The sequence below is a fragment of the Anser anser genome (assembly GCF_964211835.1).
Source record: "Anser anser genome assembly, chromosome: 28".
In the NCBI taxonomy this organism is placed as follows: Eukaryota; Metazoa; Chordata; class Aves; order Anseriformes; family Anatidae; genus Anser; species Anser anser.
The window spans coordinates 4045643-4068075 of NC_139749.1; the positions used below are offsets into that span (position 1 = coordinate 4045643).

General features: G+C 41.6%; 1 protein-coding gene and 1 long non-coding RNA gene across 6 annotated transcripts; one reads left to right on the plus strand and one right to left on the minus strand.

The window, feature by feature from the left end:
- Positions 1-309: 309 nt before the first annotated feature.
- Positions 310-7540, minus strand: LOC310887415. The gene is made up of 2 exons (XR_014575723.1): positions 7410-7540; positions 310-7311 (listed from the first exon to the last, which is right to left on the minus strand). It is a non-coding gene; the product is annotated as an uncharacterized lncRNA (long non-coding RNA).
- A 110-nt stretch (positions 7541-7650) lies between these two features.
- Positions 7651-21600, plus strand: LOC310887413 (methanethiol oxidase-like). Of its 5 annotated transcripts, none has more exons than XM_083813353.1 (14): positions 7738-7941; positions 8056-8145; positions 8806-8967; positions 12492-12545; positions 13638-13750; positions 14990-15175; positions 16689-16809; positions 16988-17170; positions 17272-17450; positions 18151-18229; positions 18724-18845; positions 19014-19106; positions 19243-19293; positions 20128-20246. In XM_083813353.1, exons 3-13 carry the CDS (start codon positions 8946-8948, stop codon positions 19282-19284), a joined length of 1194 nt encoding a protein of 397 aa, XP_083669479.1. In that variant the 5' UTR covers positions 7738-7941; positions 8056-8145; positions 8806-8945; the 3' UTR covers positions 19285-19293; positions 20128-20246. The 5 variants fall into 5 exon arrangements, with proteins under 5 accessions (XP_083669477.1, XP_083669479.1, XP_083669475.1 ...); XM_083813349.1 differs by lacking the exon at positions 19243-19293 and adding an exon at positions 20876-21600 and having other exon boundaries at positions 7749-7941; XM_083813352.1 differs by lacking the exon at positions 19243-19293 and adding an exon at positions 20876-21600 and having other exon boundaries at positions 7751-7941; positions 8806-8906.
- Positions 21601-22433: the final 833 nt, after the last annotated feature.

Below are 22433 nucleotides of genomic sequence, written 5' to 3' on the forward strand. Positions count from 1 at the left end.
GGGATACGGTGACGTCATTTCCTCCTGGGCCGCGAGGCGCCGCGCGGATTGGCGCGCCGCGCGGTGACGTCACGCGCAGGCCGGCACCGCCTCCCCCTCGCCGGGCCCTGCCGAGGTCGGCGCGAGGGCCGGGGCCGCGCCGCTCCCCCCGGGCTCGGCGGGGGCGGCCCGGGGCTGCGCCCCCCCCCCCCCCGGCCGTGCGCGAGGCCCCGGCGCGGCCTCGAGGCCCCGCGGCCCCGCCCCGCCTCCCCTCGGGGCGGCCTCCCGGGGCCTCGCCCGCGGCCCCCTGCCGGGCCGCCCCCGCCCGCTGCGCCCCGGCGTCGCTGGGGCCCGCGGGGGCCGTCATCGGCGCGCGGCGCGGTCGCCGGCAGCGCCTGCGGGCAGCGGCAGCCGGGCCGTGGAGGCCGCGGGGGGGTCTCGGCCACCGGCGGGCGGCGTTGTCGTGGCGTCGTCTCGGCGCCCGGCGCTGCTGTCGGGGGTCCAGCCGGCCGCCTCTGCCCCGCAGGGTTGGGGTTGCGGGACCGAAACCGTCATCCAGACACGGCGATGCCTCTGGCAGCCAGGCGGTGCTGGGACCCAGACCTGCGGCGTGCCCAGTAACGCGGTCCTGGTGTCCCCAAGCCACCAGAACGTGCGTCCAGTGCTGGAGGAGGCTCACAGGAGCTCCTGGAGACCTTCCTGATAAAACACGGAGAGAAATCGCTTCCCTTCTGCGAGGCTCATAATTACAGCTAAAGGGGACACAAATGTCACCCCCCAGGGACAGCTCCCGGAGGAAGGCTGTGGATTAAACTGCCCTAAACTTCCCCGCAGGTTCCTTGAGGTCAGAACAGAGGAGGTGGACCTGGCACTAAGCAACCTCGGGAGCTGTCCACTGAGCGGTGAAGCTATGCTTCAGTGGATGCTAATGCCGATATCCAGCCTTATGTATGTAAACAGGCCAAATGTAATCAAAGCAACTATCTAAACGCTTAAAATTGTACGCTTGCTTAAGTACATTGCTGGATCAGTGCCATCAGTTTCCTGTACTGTCAAGCCGACAGATCTAATCAGTGCCTACATTTCTCCCTAGCATAAATTCAAATGGTTTATGTCTTTAATAATATAGTTATTATTGTGAATAATTTAGTAACGATGGACCACATGGCTTCTAGCTGCATACAGTACAGACAAAACTCTGAAGGTAGTATGGTGAAAACTGGTAATACATATCTTTACTAACAGCTAACATATTTGACACTTGTATAAGTATACACTTTATAGCTGCTAACATATCTTCAACCTACTTTGAAATGTTATTTTATTTATTCTTGAAAACACTCGTACAATTTTGATAAGTAGCATGCTTCCCAAATGGACCCCCTTGCTGTGATACCCATGTGATGCTAAAACGTGATTTATTATTCTGCGGTTCATTAAACAAGCACAATAATTTTCTTCTGATGGTCTTCGTGAGTTACCAGTCATTCTTCCTAGTTTCCACAATGCACCAGACTACTCCACCTCATACTGGAGGGAAGTGTTTTCACTTAACTGTCGGTCTGTCACCTATAAATCATGTACATGTGCAATACAAAGGGCTGCGTTTTCTTCTGTGGTTATGCCGCTGATACTAATAAAGAACAACATTATCACTAGCTACGCGTTTGTATTCCTGATTGTGCTTCACGGCCTCTGCCTTAGAGGCACTTTTATTTAATTATTTAAGGTAATACTAGCAAGTTTCACTTGATTTTTTTTCAGAAACATAGTCTGGAAACAGTAGCTATGAGTAAAAATGATTTTTTCCTTAAATGGCAAGGAAAACAGGCACTCACACTGGCACTGCAAGTGATGGGAAAAGTTAAAAGTTAACAAATGGAATTTGGATGTCTGTAGCAGGAAGGATTTACCAATAAATTTCTGTATTACTGACTGATTACTAATGATTGCATCTACCCCTAGAAAAATTATCATCTATTAATCCCAAACTCAATTTTCTTTCTTCCTTGTAAATGCGATGTTTCTTATGCCTGAAATAAAAAGCAAAGTTAAAAAACAAACAAAGGTAAACACACAAAAATTCATCAGGGTGGTCTTATCTTTATGCAGTATGTATTGCAGATACCAAATTCAAATGAAATTAATGATGAGAAGAATGCAGCTGTTTTAAATCACGTCACTGTTGGTGAGCTCTTGGTGTGGAGCCCACAAACAAAGGATTTCCTTAGAGTTCTTACTGAAGTTTCAGACCCCTTTCGCCACAAAGATGTAGGACAGCTACAAGCCCTTCTTTGAATGCATGTTTATGTAACAAGGGTAAATAGTGAGTTAGCTTGAACCTAAATGTTTCTTTTCAAAAGGCACCAAATACTCAAATCTATCAAACAAGTTAACTGGAGTGTGTTACGGTCCAGCTCTCCAGCTAATACAGGTCTCTATTCTTGCGAGAACCTGGCTGAGCAACAAAGGTACAAATACGTGATGTTGCTTTCATTAGAAGCTGCTGAGACACAGCAATTTTTTACTGGCAACTGATGTTACTAGTCCTGAAAGAATGGCAGTATTTTCCACAAAAAGGAAAGCTAATTACTTAGGCAAATAACCTACCAGTGCAGAAGGAACCTGCTCAAGAGAGGGCTTAATAAAAATAGAGTTAGAGGCCTGTAGCCTACAGGACTCTGGGATTTGGCCCAGGATCAAGATATTTCTCTGCAGGAAGCTGTTGTGGCTATAAAAATGTCTGTCTTTTTAATCATTGGGTTTGTTTGTCTTCTCGAGTCCCAGCGGAGATTTCCCTCTGCAGTTTCTCTAAACATCTGGTTGTTGTCATTTCATTATTACCAACCTTGAAGTAAAAGATCGGTCTCTCCAAGATTATGCAATTTCTTTAAACATCATGAAATTATTTAACAGTAATAAATATGTGGAGTTTTGTACTAGCCTCAGCTTTTCATTTCCAAGCTTTCATTCAGTTCATACTCAAGCCGTGAGCTCTCTGAAAGCGTGAGGCTTAGAATGTTGCCTCCTAGAAAGAGAAATTGTGATTCCTTCAAACAGTATGACTGTGGCGTTTAATAGAAATCTTTATTGTCAGCTTTGTGATAAAATCAGAAAGTTGTCAAAAGCGTCATTTGTTACTACATGTGTAGATATTTATTTTGACTCTGGTTGCCAGTGGAATTGCCATATAGATGTGGTATTTTATATAACAAAGAACGATGATGGGGTTTGCAAATGTGAATGGAGTCTGAAGAAGGGCTGTCAGCATCTGTGCTGCAGATGATCACTTTGCCAATTTGTCTTCAGTTACGGCACAGAGGCCTACTTGCATGCTGTTGGAAGCCAAATTTACACTAATGCTGTTTAGCCTTCCGCTGAATTCAGGTAAAGGTGGGAACACATATTCCAATAAATAAACATTTATTAGACATTTCTACCTTCCAGGCTAATTATAACAACCTATCCTTGGCGTTGTCTCCAGGCATATCAAGAATAAAAGGGTCATTAGGGGCAGTCAACACGGCTTCAGCAAGGGGAAGTCATGCTTGACCAACCTGGTAGCCTTTTATGAGGATATAACCAGGTGGATAGATGATGGAAAGGCAGCATTTATTAAAGAATGTATGACTTTGCAAACACAATACTCTCTTAATATCATAATTCTGTACTGGGTCTTACTCTGCCTTCATCTCTGTAGGTTTTGCCAGCTGTCCATTGAACGACCTGGCAGTTTGTCATGTGTGTTTTTCTTCTTTCTCATCTTCTTTAGAGGCGAATGAAACTCTCTCCGGTGGGTTGCTCTGCTTTACTGAGCTTTTTGTTTCGTTTTTTTGTTGTTTGTGTTGTTGTTGTTTTGTTTTGTTTTGTTTTATGTTGTATTTGTCTGTATTTCTTTCCTTTTGTTCTTTTCTTTAATACTCTACACAACCAAGAAGAGAAAGAAATAACATTGCTCATTGAAATGCAATAGTCTTCACTCGAGCAGCATTCTCTATGATGGTTTTGCCTGAGCTTTGCAAGATTTTACCTGTTTTGTAAAGATTCACTTAAATTGACACAGTGTTTTCATAAACATTAAGTGGATGAAACCTTGGTATTCAGCTGTCAACCAAGCCAAACGCACCACAGGGAATTCTTAGTTGCTGTACTGTGACAATGACGCTTAATGTTTTTGCTCTCATATTCTTGTTTTAGAGAAGGGGGGTCAAAACATGTTGTTTGTATTAAAAGTTATATGACTAGAATGAAACTATGAGTGCAATGTGAAGGTCCTGGCTCTGCTCCTGAAGAGCTTTTGTACTTTGTATGATTGCGGGACATACTGCACAAACAAAACACATAACTTCTGGTTGCTTAATTCTGTAAACACATTACTGAGTTCAAAAAGTCATCAGTAATAAGGTAGACAGAGGGGTTGAGCAATCTGAATCTTGTCCAGGGCAGTGAAGAAAAGAATCACGCAAGGGAACAGCACACAGCTGCGCCAGGGGAGGTTCAGACTAAACCTTAGGAAAAACTACTTTATGGTGAGGGTGGACGAACACCAGGACAGGCTTCCTAGCAAGGCGGTTGATGCCCCATGCTCGTCAGTGTTCAAGGGGCATTTGGACAATGCCCTCAATAATCTTTAACTTTTGGTTAGCCCTGAAGTGGTCAGGCAGTTGGACCGGATGATCCTTGAAGGTCCCTGCCAACAGAACGATTCTGGTCTGTTCCATTCTCTTCTATTTCTAGCTCAGACTGTACCTATTTCCAAATCGTCTTGTATGATTTTTTTTAATTATTTTTTTTTTGTATATATGCTTGGTCCGGTTTATAATGCTTAATAATCATAATTCATTCTTTCTAATGCTTTATACTAGGACCCTCAATAAAAGATGGTCTCAATATTCTGTATACCATGCATGCCTAATAGGATGGACATCAGTTAAACTAGAGAGCTTACAGTTTATTTTCATTCTACTTATAATTGAAAGAATTGGCATAATTGTTGGTAGATCCAGCATAGAGCCTAAAGATTGAAAATAAAGAATTTTCAGATTTTATCCATCTTGGAAGAATTATAAATCAAACATTTGAAAAACAGTACATCAAAACATGAGGTCTGCGCTATATCAACTTAGGATGAACTATACAAAATCTCACAAAACGAATTCTGAATATAAAAGCATCTTGAATCCTGTTCCTAATAACTGCCCTTATTCCATATTGTTCCTAAACTGTAATGAAAATGTAATGAAAAGTTGTAACAGGCAGTTATATTGTAGTGCCACGCTTCCAGGCCTTCCATGGTTATGGAGAGAGCAAGTTCTCTGGCACGTGCAGCACCCAGTGAGTGGTACATGGAGTAGAGGAGAAAGGCTTCGGGGGAATCTTTGGTGAGTGAAACAACAGGCTGGATAACCCACTAGTCCGATTGTTTTGAACCACATCAGAATTTATCTCAATCATCAGTTGGAGTTTGGGTGCCATTACAAGGTATGGGCCAGAAACGAACGCGCTTGGCCCCACGCGTTCTTTCTGTGCTACTAGACGTGTGATGATGTACTGCAACCATCTCTCGAGACACGGCATGCACATGTGTTGATCAGGTGTTGTGCCTGGGTAAAAGTATGTTTGCGAACCTCAGTTATGACACTTCAATGAGTTTCATTTGTGGACTGACGTAGGATGGAAAAATGATGCGTGCGTTTGCCAGAAGCACTGCAGAGGCTGAGCTGTGGGTATGGAAGTAGTGAGGGCTGTACAGAAGCTGCAGAGAGGCGCTGCGTCGTAATGGGCTGGGAAGGAAGAGTCGAAAGTGTTTGTGGCTACCATTGTGGGTCTGTTTATAATACAGTCTTATTTCACTTAATGGGTTTTGTCTCGTGAGCAGTTTGTAGCATTTTCACCGTGCTGTTCCTGACTGCTCCCTCTGGCATGCAGTTCTTCTAATCTCAAGTGCCTCTTCTACAACTTCCCTGCTTCAGGCTGCCTCTGAGTGCTGTTCCAAAGCCTCCATAGCTTTTGTGTTCAAAGTCTTCTTGGCCTTTCTCTACTTTTGTGTTTGTCGTAGACACACCCCGAGGTGTGCTGCAGATCCCACTTCATCCTCAGTGACCTGAGATGTGAGCTAAGAGTACTAATGATTTAATATAATGTGGTTTTCATCCTGGACAATAATGTGTTACTTTTTGGGTCAGATAATTTAAACATAAATAAACTAAGAAATTGCCCGAGCAGCTTGCACATTTCTTTGTTGTATTCTGTGCTTCCTCTGATCTTCTGACATTCTCGCTCCTTGCACGAGGCTTTAAAAGACGTGTGATGCTCCTCTAACTCTCCTGCTGACCTCGAGAGCTAAAACCCCTGGTGGTTTTGACAGTAGCAGAAGTAGATCGTTGCTGAGAATGACCGAATTCCCAGCCATTCTGCCTAAAATTCAGGTCATAGATTTTGTAATTGAAGTGGTGTTCACGAACGCCTGTTAGTGCTCGGAGTCCCTTTGACTTCAGAGGGATTCTTCAGGAGCACACTGGTCTGAAAATCCAGGTCTGGTCAAAGGACCAGAGCTTCCAAATGCTGGTTCCTTGAGGTAGCTCTTCAGGTAGTATTTCATGGCATCCCCTGAGAGCACAGTCTCTTGGGTCGATGAGATAATAATATAATGATAATTTTATTTTATGAAATAACTAATTGCTTCATAGACTTACATTTTTAACGGTGGCTTTAAAAAAATGAATCAAGCTTATGTGTAGTAAAGTAGTGTTTTAAAATGAAAAGTTAAGAAGGGAAATAACTGGTGGACAGAGATATCTGTATCTGAGGAGGAAAAACTCAAAACGACTGATAGGAACTCTTAATAAAAAATGAACAGTCTGACAAAAGCTAATGATTTGTGGACAATTATATATATATATTCTTTTTCAAAACAATGTTTTGTTTTGAAGCAGTTAGCAGAGGTCAGCCCATCAGATGCGATGAGAGAGACCTGATTTGGACGGCCCATCACACAGTTCAAATACCTAACTACTGTAGTGGGGTACTGAACACAACATGTAGAGACAAGTATTTTTGAGCAATGTTAGACTGGAATGTGTTTGCACAAAATCTTTAGCTAGCAGTCTGAAGTGGTAAACGAGTTAACAGACTGCGTTTGTCTAATTCCTGTTGAGGGAAAAAAAAAAAAAAAAGCTCAGTACACTAAATAAATCTAAATAAATGGTTAGTTATAGATTGCTTGTCAGCTCTCTTGATTTGATGGAGGAATTGCAAAAATGATTTTAACATCTCAGCAGCATGTAGGTTTTCAGCTGTTGCTGGTGGCTTATGTAAAAGGCAGAGAAGAACCTGGATGGGGGATAAGGTATGGGAGTAAGGTATTGTATCCTCTCCTGAAAATGTTTGTGGGAAATGACAGGTAGTTTTGGCTGGAAAAAACTACTGACCTTTAAAAGAACAGGAAAACCTTAGACTGCTTCTCAGTAGGGGCAGTTAGCAGGATCCCAGGTGGGCTAACGAGTGAAACCGAGATTTTCACATAGGGCAGCTGTTGCTCTTGAAAGAAGCCGCTCTGAGAAGTGATGCTGTGAGGTTTTCAGCAGGCCAGGTCCCTTTTTGTAGTTGCGTTGTTTCAGAGGCCGAAGGGCCGTGAAGCGTTAAAAACATAGCTCCTGCGAGCCAAGTTGGACGTGGTTCAGGGCTGCGATCTGGTCTCACACGCGTCTCCTCCTGGAGGGCTCGAAACGCTGCCCGCAGCCGGGAGCTTTGGAGCACAACCGTTTCCCCCTTTCCTGTTAGAAAGCGTACAGCCTTTCTCCGTGTAAGGGCGGCTACTTGGGCACAAAACACGCAGGTAAATACATCTAGAATATAAAGAGGAGCAAGCGGAAAGTCAGCCAGGGCCAGCTGCAGCTCCAGGTGCAGCTCTGCTAAGTCGGGAAGCGGGCTCCGAAAGCTTCCTCCTCTGCTTCCCAGGAGGTAGGTGCTGGGTTTCTGTCCCTCGCCTCCGCGTTCTGCTGCACCAGGTCCTCCCCTGGGCAGCCTCTCTCTCGTCCTGCCCACCCCGTCACGCTTGCGTTTATTGCCTTCTAGGAGCAGCTTCTGCTTTGCAGAAATCCCGTCCAGGCGGCCGCGCTTCCTGCCGTGCTCACCCAGCTCTTGGGATCGCCTGGTCCAGCATGGGTAAGAGACCCCCCGGGATCTGCAGGGGGGCCTGCTGCTTTTCTCTGCAGTTCTGCACCGCGTGGAGTTTGTGAGTGTGTTTGTTAGTGGGGTGGACCGCTAAGGAGAGGCACAGCACGGGCGTGCGTTTCCTCTATTAAAGGGTTTGCTTCTTTAAGCTACTGAAAGCTCCCGTGGTTTTAAATAAATAGCTGTAACGCTATCAGTGGCTACTCTTTATGCTGTCACTAAATGTGTGTCCTAGTACCTCAGCATTTAGAAACTGAAATAAGTATTTGGATTTACTGCCGTAGTTGAATGTGGATGTGAGTGCCCCTTTCAGGAAGGTGGGAAGCTGAGGACCCGAACTTCCCTTTCTGGTTGTATAACTTTTACTTTTATTTCTGGATGCCGGGAAATGAAGAGGACTGAAGTAGAAAAGTTAATTTGCATGTGAATATATTATTATATAACTTACAAAGTGGACACTGTTACCTTGTGATTTCACAAAAAAAAAGTTGTAGAACTTAGAAAAACGCTCATAACTGCACAGAAAAAAAACAATGCTTCTGGCTCAGCAAAAGAAACTGGTTTGGGTTATCTGCCTGTGGTGAATGCTTATCTTTTCATGCTTTTGTAAGTACTAATAGCACAAAGTAAACTGTGTTTGTTTTACTTTAGTTCCTAAAAACTGCAAGTTTCAATTTGCAACCCGTGATAATGACGGTTTTGTCTAAATGGCGGTGGCAGTCTGTACGAAGTAACCAGGCCGCGTATAAAGAGTAAGCTGAATGCTGTACTGTGAAGCTTAAAGTAGCCTGATGGTGATTAATCGGTTACAAGGTTTGGAAAAGTATGCACTTGGCAGTGTATAAGATGAAGTCTTAGACTGCTCTTCAAAAATTTAACAGATCATTAAAGTCTCCTTGCATAATTTCTTACTTGGAAAAAGATTCGGATTCTAGAAAGAATGTGCTTCTTTTGCCCCTGTTGTTCTGTAAGGCCTGTTTCTTGGCACGCATATAGTATAGCTGATAAACTCATTTCTTTTTTTGCCACTTGGGTGTTTATTTCAGCAGTGTAACATGGCACAGTCATACCATGAACCAGATTTGCCTACCTTTGTTTTTTAATGTCAGCATTTAATCAATGCACACACTGAGGTTGAGTGAAGTTTCTGTTTCCTCAGGCTCTGTGAAAAGCGCAGTTTGGCCTAGATTTATTCTACCTAACTTTAAGCTCTCAACAGAGGTGCCTAATCTATTGCCATGTTTCTCCAAAACTCCCTCTCACACGTAGGCACCTTTACGGTTTGTCTTAAGTGGGCTGAAGAGCTCTGCTGCCATAAAATAATATGAACAAAAAGGCAAAGTCTTTGATGCTCCCTTCCTTTATTTCAAGCTGTTAAACCCAAACCGTGAAAGAAAGTACTTCCTTCTTGTGTAAATAGTTGCCCAACTTACTATGAAACTGCGCTTTATCGGGTAGGATATTTTTTACAGCACTGTTACTTCTTGTTGTAAATCTATAAACATCATTATACAAGACTACTAGTAACTCCAGGTTAATCCGAGTGTAGTGCACCTGTGCCGTGGCTTCCTCAGAGGCTTTGCATGTCACTTAGGAACTTCAACACACTGATTACAGAAGTATAAACAGATTTGCCTTTTAGTTCTTTGAAGTGTAGCAAAATATCCCCAATCCTTGTGGTTAATTAGCACAGAGTCCTCCAGAGTGGCTTATGGATTCGTGGTGGTGGTCCGTGAAGGATCCCAGTTTTGTTGGGTTTACTGGTCCACTTGGTCTCCAGTGAGACGAACAGGACAGGTAGAAAGACATGAAAAAATACAGAGCAAAAGGAAACTAGATTGGATTCCTCAGTTCTCTTCGCTCTCCAGAAGTGAAATTGCTGTAAACAACAGTAAAAAAAGAACAATGACATTTTTATCAGCTCTTGGTGCATATACACAAAAAGCTGCATAGGAATAAGAAGAAACTGGACTCATTGTATCTCCATTTGTGGGAAAGAAAGGAAAACTGTACAATGAAGCAATTAAAGTTAAATGCGTATGTTCTTCCTGTTAAATTAACGTGAGCAATTGGTGGTAGAGAAATGTTGTTGTATTAGGAAGATGAGGAAGGTGGGCTTTGTGAATGAGGCGCTATCCGTAAGAGAATTTGTCTGCAAAGGTGTAAGATACAGGGGGAAAAAAAAGTGTTTTTGTCATAGCTGGAGCCTGCAAACCGCATGTATGTGATAACAACGTCCCACTTCCCGGTGTTCAAAACACTTGGCCAGCTGCCAGATTGATGGGGGCTCCGGAATGTAATGATTTATATTAATTTGTTTAACCGTGGATATTAACACAGCACTGTAAATAGCATGTTGCTACAAGATGGTACAAATCAGTCTCATGACAAAAACCTTATTTTGTACTCACAAATGAGCTTGGCATCGTATAACAGAAAGGCTTGCATCATCCTCAGATATCTTGAGGCAGTTAGATACAATGGTTTCAAATAAAAGTGTTTCAACAAGATCAGAGGGAAAGGAGAAACAAACGAATGTAAGAGTAGATGTTCCTCATCTTGCTGTATGTTTTCTCTGGAAAACAATTTTGCACAAATCTTTTTCTCAAAGTAATCTGCAGAACGCTGCATTTGCAATGCTAATTAAACTGTGGTCTAATGCATGCTGAGTTCCTGCTAATTTAGGTGATTGAGAAAATTGGAATGAAGTTTAAATTATGGCTTTTTGTAAAACTTAGACATAAGTGGAACAAAGCAAACTTTCTATTTTGTGTTTTCAGATAAAAATGTTTCACAAAGAATGTGAAATTAAACCTAAAGTACTAAATAGCTCTTTTTGAGAAGATCTTGTTTTGAAAATTATGAGCCTCCAAATGCAATGAGGGGATTGCTTGAAGCATTTTGCCTCTAAAGAAAGGCTCCGTAATTAAATGGGCAATGGAGCTGTCACTACCTCTGGATCTGGAATCTTAGGCCTGCAGCATTCAGGACAGGAAAAAAAAAAAGCTATAAACTTCTGTATTTAAATGTGGCGGTATCAGTATGGCAAAAAATTAGCTGGTTGGCTTATTTTTATCACTGACAATTCAGGGCTCCAGGTGGGGTCTCAGGAGAGCAGAGGGGGAATAACCTGAGAATACTTCAGGGTAATATTTTCTTAATTCTAGCCAACAGTTTATTGATACAGTCCTCAGCATATATGTTCTGGTGACTGTGTTCGAATAGAAATCGCTGTGTATGAGGCTGTTCTAATATTATTTTTACTTAGATGTTGATATGGATCCAAGCTTGTACAAAGGGAAATAAGGAAGTTAGAAATAAGCTGAAACAGTTAGGAAATGTTACACGTAAGCAGCGAGCAGTGCTTCATGCTTCTTGAAGATCAAGCTCTTAATTCTGAGTGACCCTAAAATAGGAGTCCTGTCTTTTTGGCAGTGAATGCATCTCTTTACAGATGGAGAATCTGTGACAACTGCTGCAGTCCCATTCCCCGTTGAAGTTTTGAGGGTTTATCATTGCTTTTGACTGTCAGAAAAGAGGAGCAGTGCTTCTCAGTCTTCTGCACTCAGCTTCTATAAAATGTTGTCTTCTTCCCTCCTGATACAGAGCCCAGCTTTCCACCAGACTCAGTCCTTTTGTCTGCTTTTGTGGGGTTCTCTGGAGGACATTTCGATTCTCTCTAGCTTCCTAAAGTTATGGTTTCCCCACTAAGCTGTCTTCCTTCTGCTGATTCATGCCATAGATGCCGTGCTAGAAATGGTAAATATGGAATTGCCGGTTCAAGGAACAGAGGTGAATAGAGAAAATGTGTAATGGTTCGTAATTCCCCTTTCTCTTCTCCTTTCTGGTCACCTGCGGTATCACCTCTTACCCAGGTTGAAAATCCTTAAAAATCACCACTTCTTCAGCATTTATTTGCAGAGGAAGACTGGAGGCTTTCCAATAACAATAAAATGGGTTGTTCAGACTGGGCAATCTGGCTACTTACTCATCTGGCAGTGATTCAGCAGCTATCTCTAAAACATTTAACACAATTTTCTTTAAATCCATAGACCGGTGTCATATATGAATGTGGTTTAAAGTAGTGAGGTTGAACTCTTTGAAATGAAGGCCGAAATTTGCCATTATTTTTGAGCGTGGAGTGTCATATTCAGTATATTTTCAGAAACTCAAGTAACGTCACCACTGGCTGGAGTCAGTGAGACTGACAGGTGTTTGGTAATGTAAAAATCAATCTAAGATTCATCAGTGTTTGAATGCAAAGCCAATATTATTTTATAGATGAATTTTAAAATAATTTAGAGACTTAAACTTCTTCCTTGTTTTCCTCTAATCAGCAAAATGTGGAGCATGTGGTCCAGGATATGCGACTCCTCTGGATGCCATGAAAGGCAAGTAGTGTAACATCTTTTCTTAAATCCAGGCCATCAGTAAAGAAATTGATTTCAAATTCAGTGAAGATTAGTTAGATGCCTTCCAGAGTGGCTAATTAGCAAGGCCAAGTAGACTTCAAGTATCAGAAGAGATTTGATTTCATTTTGGACACAGCTGCACGAAGCATGCGAGCTCTGTTACCATGAGTTCACTGAATCATAGTGCTAAAACAAAGCAGATCAGGGTTTAGATAAGCGTACAGATATAGGATATAGGATGCTAACATGCAGCAAACTGTTCCATTTTCTATGCTGCAAAATAGAGCTTATTCATAAGAATATGAGGTGCAAGTTACCGTAATTTAGCCTACAAAAAATGTTTCTTCTGTATTTTTGGGTGGAGAGCTTTATAGATTGCACTCATACTCTCTCGTAAAAGCAAGTGACTTTTCTATGAGGGAAGAAAAGGAAAACTGGAGAAGGGACTGTGTGACGTAGTTTAATGGCAAGCTTCTCATCCACTCACAGCTGTACTAAAGTCATATTCTGCGCTTCCCAGCAGCGTTGGTTTAAATTCTGAACCTTACCAAAGCCCTTGAGGCATTTTGCTGTAGCTTTTAACAGTGTCAGATCTTCACCTTGAGTCTTTTGATATATTCTAAAAGCTTCAACTTTATAGATTTTAATAAGTAGTCTTCTGGCGTAGGTAGACCAAAATCTGGGTCCTGCAGCTGGGAATCATCCCTTGTGTAACTGGGGATAGGAGAGGCTTGACATGGCCTTGAAGGTGGAAAGGTGTCTCCAACACTGTCCTTTTTCAGGTAAATAATTACATTCCCAGAGCCCCTGAGTAGGGCAAGGGAGTGGAATGGCCCCGCAGCTGAACTATAACTCTCTCCTGTCGATTTCTGGATGCTGAAGCTATATACTACTTGGTGTTTACCTCCATAAAATGGAAATACTGAGGTCTGGCTTCCTAGTTACGAGTGAGGAAGAATCACAGTTCATAGACTTGGAGATTTCAAAAAAAAAAGAGTATTTCAATATCAACCTCAGTTTTTTACGAAGTGGTTTGTTCTAACGCATTAAACAAAACTTCTACCTTGAAAGGTCCCCGTGAGGAGATCTTGTACCTGCCATGCATCTACAGAAACACTGGGATAGAGAAGCCTGACTACCTGGCCACTGTGGATGTTGACCCCAGATCTCCCCACTACTGTCAGGTACCCATATGTAGAACGGCTCTAGTGCTCCGTTTTCTAGGGTGATGAATATTTGGGTTTGCATTCACTGCTTCTAGTCTTACTTCTTAGTTCTTACATGATTTGTGACCCTTCCAGTCATGAACTTTCCTTCTCTGCTCTATAACTGACTTCATGTTTTGTTTCTCTCTTTTCATAATTTTCAAATAGGTATTTGTGTTGAGAATCGATCAAATCCTCTGCTGTTTTTCTTACTAGATCAGTCAAAAAAGCATTTACCTTGTTAGTCTCGTGCCACGTTCAGAGCATTTTTGTGCTAAGTGTTCTAATGGTCCTCTTTGTAGCACTGTTGCTGATTTATACTGAGCGTAAGCATTAAACTCTAGAAGGTCTTATTTCCTTGGGGTGTGCCAGTAGCGTGGACAGAGTTTATAGTGTAGGATCCCTGATATCCTGGGAGACTGTACACATTAGGCAATAGAAATCTAATCCATTTACTTTGTGAATGGAAAGCTGTAGGTAGCCATCTACCAACGCTACCAGATCCCAATTATTGTTAAGACTGATTAGTTTGTTGCTGCAAACAGTATGCTCTAAACTGTATTTAAACATTCAGTGCTCGTATGACTTAAATTACCAAAGATATTTTGGACTCTGATCTCCATATCTTGAAGGAGCAGTGAATCTAGTTTGACAATGTAGATTTTCATAATTTGTTCTCTTTTTTATAACTACTGCTTAGGTTTTTATTGTAGAGGAGTGGAGGAAAAAAATATCCTGAATGTTTGACAAAACTTAGCTGTTATCTTCAACTTTTCTTAGTTATGCAGGGGAAAGGTAAAAATCAGAAGCAAGAGTGCAAATTGACAAGTCAGTTTGCAACAGTCAGCCCCAGCTGTAATCAGGTAAATCTTGTAAAATCTAGAACTTGCAGCACATAAACAATTGATGATTTTTTTTATTCTTTTTTTTCCATATTATTATTCCACATCTCCTTAATTACCTGGAACCTTTAAAAGATTTGGATGAATTTAATAGTGTACAACATTTAACAAATGCTATGCAATTGTGGTGTCCAACTTTCTTCTCCCACTTTACCGTTTCAGCTCTGCATATCTCACACTGAATCTGCTTCCTGAATAACAAATAGCAGTTTTCTTCTGCTCTTTATTAATTTATGCTTTGACATAAAGACCCATTTCTTTGCCTGGGGGAAAAACTATCCTAGACTGAATCTTAAGTATGTCTCTGACTTTGTAGGTCATCCATCGCCTGCCCATGCCCAATCTTAAAGACGAGCTCCATCATTCAGGGTGGAATGCCTGTAGCAGCTGCTTTGGGGATGCTACAAAGAGAAGAAATCGTCTCATTCTACCAAGTCTGATCTCGTCTCGCATTTATGTGGTGGATGTGGGAACGGACTCGAAGGCTCCTAGAATCCATAAGGTATACTTAGGTTATTTCAAAATATCTTTTTTCTTTTTTTTTAACCAAGAGATGGTAATTTTATGGATTCCAACTTAAAATTAGAATAGTGGAGTCAGAACAGATTTAGACGCTTTTGCCAAATATTAGGAACTTGTGGGAGTTCTGAAACTCTTGCAGTTTATTGATAAATTACACACACAAATCTTGCAAGTACAAGTCTATACAATGTCAAACACTCAGAAGTTAGAAAGTTTCAGAATTCAGCCTGCCTCTGCAATACAAATTTCAGTCAATGTGTTTGCACGCTGTAATATCATTTCTGACTAGCAGATCACAAGGCAAATTCATGTCTGACACAGTCAACACATTCAACGGAGCATATGTTTTTCAGGGATCCTAATCAGTTCAAATTTGATTGGATTTTTACTGAGCAAAACCAGATCTTCTCCATAAAGGACACCTCCTTGATTTATAATCGTTGTTCCTAAACTTACAATATGTAGATTTTTAAAAAGAAAAATCTAATAAATTATTTAATATGGAGACAATAACATTTTATATCTCTTGTTCTTTGAAACAAATCATTTATTTTATTTTATTTTTTTTAAAAAAAGCTTCCACTTCAATAGAATTAATTTGGCTTAGGTTTGGTTTAGATATGGACTTTTTACTTCGTACACACTTGTTTAGGTTCCCTTCCCAGACAGTGGAAAAATACACATTGCTGGAGTCAGATTTGTCTAACCTAGTTTAGACAACTGCATTAGGATAAAGGAATTATGTCCTGAAAGTGTCTATATCTCTTTATTGATTATACAATAAGCACAGAGGACTAGCTTTGATGTAAATATGTCAGAGTCGATACTTGTGTCCGGGCTTCAGCTGGGATAGAGTTAATTTGGGTGAATCCTACACCAATGGGTAAAAGTTCAGTACAAAGTGCCTGAGACAAATTTAGTGTACTGATCAAACATGGCTTTTGAAGACAGGTCATAATGAGTAATGAAGGAAAATTTTAATTGATCCTGCAAATGCTCTCATTCATAATCTTACAATTTTGAGATCTTTAGAATATTGCCAGACTTTTAACTGTTAGTACAGTGGAATAAAACATCCCAAAGGTCTTTTCCTATACAGTGGATTTTGTTTCAAACTGTGTCTCTGGCAAGTCTCAAAGATTTTTTTTCCTCTGAACTCCAAATGAGAGCTGACGTCTGAAAATTGTACAGTGGTGTTTCTGCCACTAATACTAATTAAAACAAATTCAGATGCAAGTGTCCCAGTGATGCATGAATTAGACTGTTGCTGTTTCTGTTTTTGAAAAGAACAAATATGTCTATAATGTCATGGATGGTAGTGTATTATTGGGTAGAGTAGAAAGCAGGAGGTGGCAAGTACTCAAAAAGCAAAGTAGTAAAAGAAACTGCTGCCCTGAGGCACCATTCCCACTCTTTGAAACTTCTGCTCTTACTGGTAAAATTGGTGTTCTGTAATCTTAGCGAAGGTCTGACTATACGTATACTCATTTCAGATTGTGGAGCCAGTGGAGCTGTTCTGGAAGGGTAATGTGGCTAATCCTCACACCTCTCACTGTCTGGGCAGTGGTGACATCTTAATCAGCTGTTTGGGAGATCCTTCTGGCAATGGAAAAGGTATTAATCCCCTTTGTTATTTTATGGAATGGAATCACAATATTTTCGTTAAGCATAAGGTCACATTTACAGAGTGCTTAGCAAATAGATATTTAAGTATTGATATATTATTTATCTTTTTTTAACACTTTGAATCTGTGTGAGTATCTTGAGACAGTCTTCTTCCATTTTGTATCAGGTGGCTTTATTTTGCTCGATGGAGAGACCTTTGAAGTGAAAGGAAACTGGGAGAAAGGGGAGAAGGTCCCACCCCTTGGTTATGACTTCTGGTATCAGCCACGGCATAATGTCCTGATGAGCACTGAGTGGGGAACCCCAAAAGTCTTGGCAGATGGGTTTAACCCAGCTGATGTAGAGAAAGGTGAGGGATCATGTGTTTAAACTCTCAGAAGTAAAAGTGGTTGTTCATTAAAGTTAAAATAATCTCTTATGTGCTTATTTTTGTCTGACCTGATCCCGTAGGGCATTATGGCCGTCATATTAACGTGTGGGACTGGAACTCTCATACTTACATTCAGAAAATTGACTTAGGGAAGGACTCCATACCTTTGGAAATCCGATTCCTCCACAATCCGGATGCTGCAGAAGGGTTCGTTGGATGTGCTCTGAGTAGTACAGTACATCGGTTTTACAAGACAGAGGTAAGGAATGGAAGAAGCCGTGGCAAACCTAGCTGCTTCAGAAATCCACCAACCGCTTAGGAAATAGTAGAATCTGATTGAAAAGAGAGAAAGCTCCTAATTCCAGTCCAATTCTAGCCAAGCAAAACCATCGTGTCAGAGAGAAAACCGTCTAGTGATGGCGAGGATAAAAGCAATACCATGGATTTCATGAAGTTACCACCATACAGGTCCTTCATGGCTGAGCAGTTGCAGTTGGCAGACTTTCTGAGCATCTCTGCAGCTGATGTGTGACTTGTCACCAGTGATAGCCTGCGCTGCCCACTGCTCAGCCACTATTTGGGAGCATAGGGAAGACCTGAAGTTAGAGCCAGGAGGGTAATTAATGGTGTCGTGAACAGGGGAGCAGAACTATTGTCATTTTGGAGGGCAAGCTGGAGGAGATAGGATGACAGTCTATAGGACATTAGCAGTCTGCTGCTGTTGGAGCAGTCTGAGATGTTGTTTCATCGTATAATCGCTAACACAGCTCCTTCCCAGTGGTGGTATACCTACCATCCTCACCCCTTGGTAACACTTCATTGCAGTGTGTGTATTACCTCCGTACAGGACCCGTTAAATAAATAGTACGGTTTGCTTTTCCTCCCTCTGTCACGCAAGCTTCTTGGCTAACATCAAGGCACTAAAAATAATGCTGTATTTTCTCCTGTGCCTTTTGCAGAAAGGAAACTGGGCAGCAGAGAAAGTGATTGAAGTACCCAGCAAGAAGGTGCAAGGATGGCTTCTCCCTGACATGCCTGGTTAGTATGGACATGTTTGGAGAAGAAACGGGGTTCCCTTCCGCAGTGTAACTTTTTGGGAAATCTTTAAGTGTCAAACACTTTCCTTGTAAAATACTAATTTTCTGCTTGGATTCTTTATATAACACTTCCCATGTAACCAATTTAGCTTTGTTTATGAGCCACCAAGTGGGAGATCTTGTCAGGCCTCTGCTCTCACATTGCTCAATGATTGAGGTTAGTTTCTATAGAAAAATACTTTGAGTTTGGGTCTTGTATGTGAACTCACAGTAGTTCCACAGCGGAACTATAGAACGGTCCTGGAAATGCTGGTAGGGTCTAAACCTCCATTTGAGTAAGCAGAGTTTCCAAGGATGACTGTGTTTGTTCAGCCCATTTCTTAACACATTTTTCTTAAGCTAATATGATTGGAATTTTGAAAGATCATAGGCTTGTGGTTTTGTTTGTTGCTGGTCTTGTCCATTTTGTGACTGCTACTGCATGTTTTCTTGAAGGTCTTATTACTGATATCCTCATCTCGCTGGATGACAGGTTCCTGTATTTCAGCAACTGGCTGCATGGAGACATCCGTCAGTATGATATCTCCAACACTCGCAAACCCAAGCTCGTGGGTCAGGTAAGCCAGCATCAGAAAAGCTGCCACGTACAAGGGCAGTACAGTCTTATTTCCTCCTTTTTAAAAAGGAGGAAATGGCAATTTACCCTTGCTTGAGAATTATCACTATATTGCTTTCATGTTCCTTTGATATCCACCACCTGTTCTCACACCCTCCCTTGGTTACAGGTGTTTCTGGGAGGCAGTATCATAAAAGGTGGACCTGTAACTGTAGTGGAAGACAAGGAGCTGCAGTGTCAGCCAGAGCCATTTGTGATCAAAGTAGGTTTTCCTAATATGCATGTTGTAATTTGTCAGTGCTCTGCTAATTATAATCTGTTTTGAAATATCCCTACGCTGCAGTCAAAGGTACAACATATAAAGCAATATCTGAGCAAGTTTATGTCTTGGCTTACAGCCTGGGTTGCAGGTATCACATTTCAGCATGGACTGGAGCTAGTAAATCCTGGTAAGTGTTCTGGGTCCCTGATGGGATTGTACAAGTTGTTTGACTGTACCGAAGCCTGTGTAATTACATCTTCCCTGCTGTTGTTAGCTAGCTAATTTAAAGCTAATTCAATGCGTGTACATCACACTGCCATCATTCCCTTTGATAATCATTCAACAACTGAAAGAGTAAACCAGGTCATGTAGTATTCCTCAGCATCCCTTGTGTGTGTGTATAAGTTTTCAGATAAGGAGTTTTATAAAACTAGTCAGTGCGATAGAAAAATGAAAGAACATTAACTGTCTCTGGACATGATTAGTGTGCATTAATATTATCACTGCCAAGGCAGCTATGTATGCAAAGTGTTACGGGATGTGCAAGATCTGAATATACACATGACTAAGATCTGTTGTCTACTGAAGATGGTTTGAGGAAGTTCCACGTACTCCTTTTATTCATAGTGCAGTTTGTAACCTAGCTGCTGTATAGATGTGTTCTTATTTGCAACTGCGTTATGCCACCCATCTCTCGCTTGATTTTTGATGCTTCCATCCAAGCACAGCATCGTGATCCCTTCAGCCCCTACTTTCTTACATTACTAGTTCTGTGAAGTAAGCAAGACCCATCTGAGTTGGCTTTGAGGCTACCTGTTAATAAGAAATAAGGTTCCCAATAAAAACTGTTCTTCCAAAACAGGAAGATTCGTTACTCCTGTGCCAAGGATTTCAGAATGCTGGATGGTCCTCTAAGTATCAGGCCTGTCACGTTGTTTTGCTTCTCCTTGCTGTTGCATTTCTTGTGCTCAACCTCTGTGGCAGCTTGTCTTGAGTGCCTTGTTCTCTATTATAATTTTAGGGGAAGAGAGTGCCAGGTGGACCTCAGATGATTCAGCTTAGTTTGGATGGGAAGAGATTGTATGTCACCAGCTCTCTCTACAGTGGGTGGGACAAGCAGTTCTACCCAGATCTTGTCAAGTAAGTACACTTTGGTGAAACTGATGACTGTACAAGCCCATGTTCAAGATTTTACTACTATTACTTAAAGAATAGTGTGCATATACCAGCTGGTCTACACAGCAAAGTTCCCAGGCAAGGAGACTGAATACAGTGACTTTTTATACACAGATCTCCAATCTGGATGTTTCACTCACAAGCCAGAATCCATCCCCCTCCTTAACAGACACACACAACTCTGGGTCTGTATGCACTAGTAAATAAGAATAGGAAGAAAACAGTAAACATGGCCTAGCCTTCTGTATTACTTCCAAACTGCCTTTAAGCACATCAGCATGACTATATTTTTTGGAAATCAAGGGTGGAAAAGATGATCTTCCAGGTGTCCACAGGAGGGCATAGTGCAGCTTGCCTTTTCCTTGTTAATTAACAACCATTCACTCATTCACTGCTATGAATGAACTATTTCACTCATTAATTGCTAATATGAGGTTGCAGATTTCACTGAGGCAGCGTGACTCACTTTTTAGACCTGCTAAGGCCTAGTTTGAATCTGGAATTTAATTTCCTTTCTATATTAAACAAAGACAAATCCTGCCCAGCAAATATGAGTCCTTTTCCCAAAGTCTGTTTTCTTGTCCCCTTTTCAGAGAAGGCTCTGTTATGCTGCAGATTGATGTGGATACTGAAAGAGGTGGACTGAAAGTGAACGAAAACTTCCTAGTGGATTTTGGGAAGGAACCTGATGGGCCTGTTCTCGCTCATGAGATTCGTTATCCTGGGGGAGACAGTACCTCGGATATCTGGATTTAATTGTTGCATGGAGCTGGTGTTTTTTTCATGTTTGTTTTGTTTGTTTGTTTCTCCCTCTCTCTCCTCCCTACCCCCACTTCTGATTTTATACAGGTGAATCAGTTCAGCCAGGACTTTGTCCGCTGTCTAAATTTAGAATTCCATTAGGGTGAGCCACAGAAGCTCCATTTTCTTCTCATTCTCTGAGGCAGCCAAGTGAATCTTTCTGAAACATGATATACATCTCATTTATTTCTCTAATCTTTGCCTTAAGTCCTGTGTAATCACTATTTACTGTAGGTTTTGAGGCCAAGCGCATCGATCTTTTAAGGATTGTTTGCCAGGTGGTGGTGGAGAAGCTGTTAAGAAGTGTACATTTCATGGGCTTGTCCCAGAGCACAAGTGTCCTTTCCCCGCAAAGCTTAACTTACTCATAAATTGATCAGTGTTATACAGTAGACACAATATAAAAATCATGCATATCTAATCTGAAGCCATGTGTTTCCAGAGCTGGGTTATATTTTAACATCTGTGTATGTGATATTATAAAAAAATCAGCAATAAAATTGTTCTTTGACTCAGACGGAGCTTCATTTTTTTTTTTCTCTTTAGCATTTCATCTTTTTCTGTTTCAGAGAACATAAAATGTAACATCATTTCAGAAAGTAGCAATGACATTTGTCTAGAAATTCTTTGGTGAGGAATTTATTTTTGCTGAAGTCACCTTTGTTCCCATTATTGCAAGCAGAGCTTCTCTTCCATTCTGTACAACTGGAGAAAAAGAGATACTCAGATGTTCATCCAATACTATTGTAGAAGATTTACCCACTGGCTAAAACCCATCCTTGCTCACGTGCACATAAAACTCTGGGTCTGCTTACACTATTTGATGTTGTTTGTTGAAATCATCATCTCTTGGGAAGCAGGTAAGAATGTGAAGAAAAGAGCGCGTGTGACCTAGGTTCCTGGAACTCGTGGTACTTCCAAACTGCCTCCGAGTATCAGCATGACTTCGTTTGCTGGGAGTTTAAGTAATCTTCTAGATGGCCACAGGAGGGCATAGTGCAGTTTACCTATTCCTTGTTAACAATATTTTCTGTTCTTCTCTCATTTATTGTTAATTTAAGGTCACAGATTCGTTTATGTTTTTGCAGCCAAGTCCCATATAACGCAAATAAATATGTTTCTATCAAAAGGTCTTCTCCCAGCGCACTCAGTGTGCAGTACCAGTCCGCACCAGATTGCTTCACCCCGTCATGCCCATTATCAAAATGACAGCATGTTCTTCCCTATCAGCCTTGGAAGTGGTGGGCAGGAGGAGGGACAGAGCTGCCACCTTGGTCTGGGCTGCAGCAGGAAGGCCCTGGTCGCTTTTCCATGTCACAGCTTCCTACCTGTGCCTGCCACAGGGAGCTT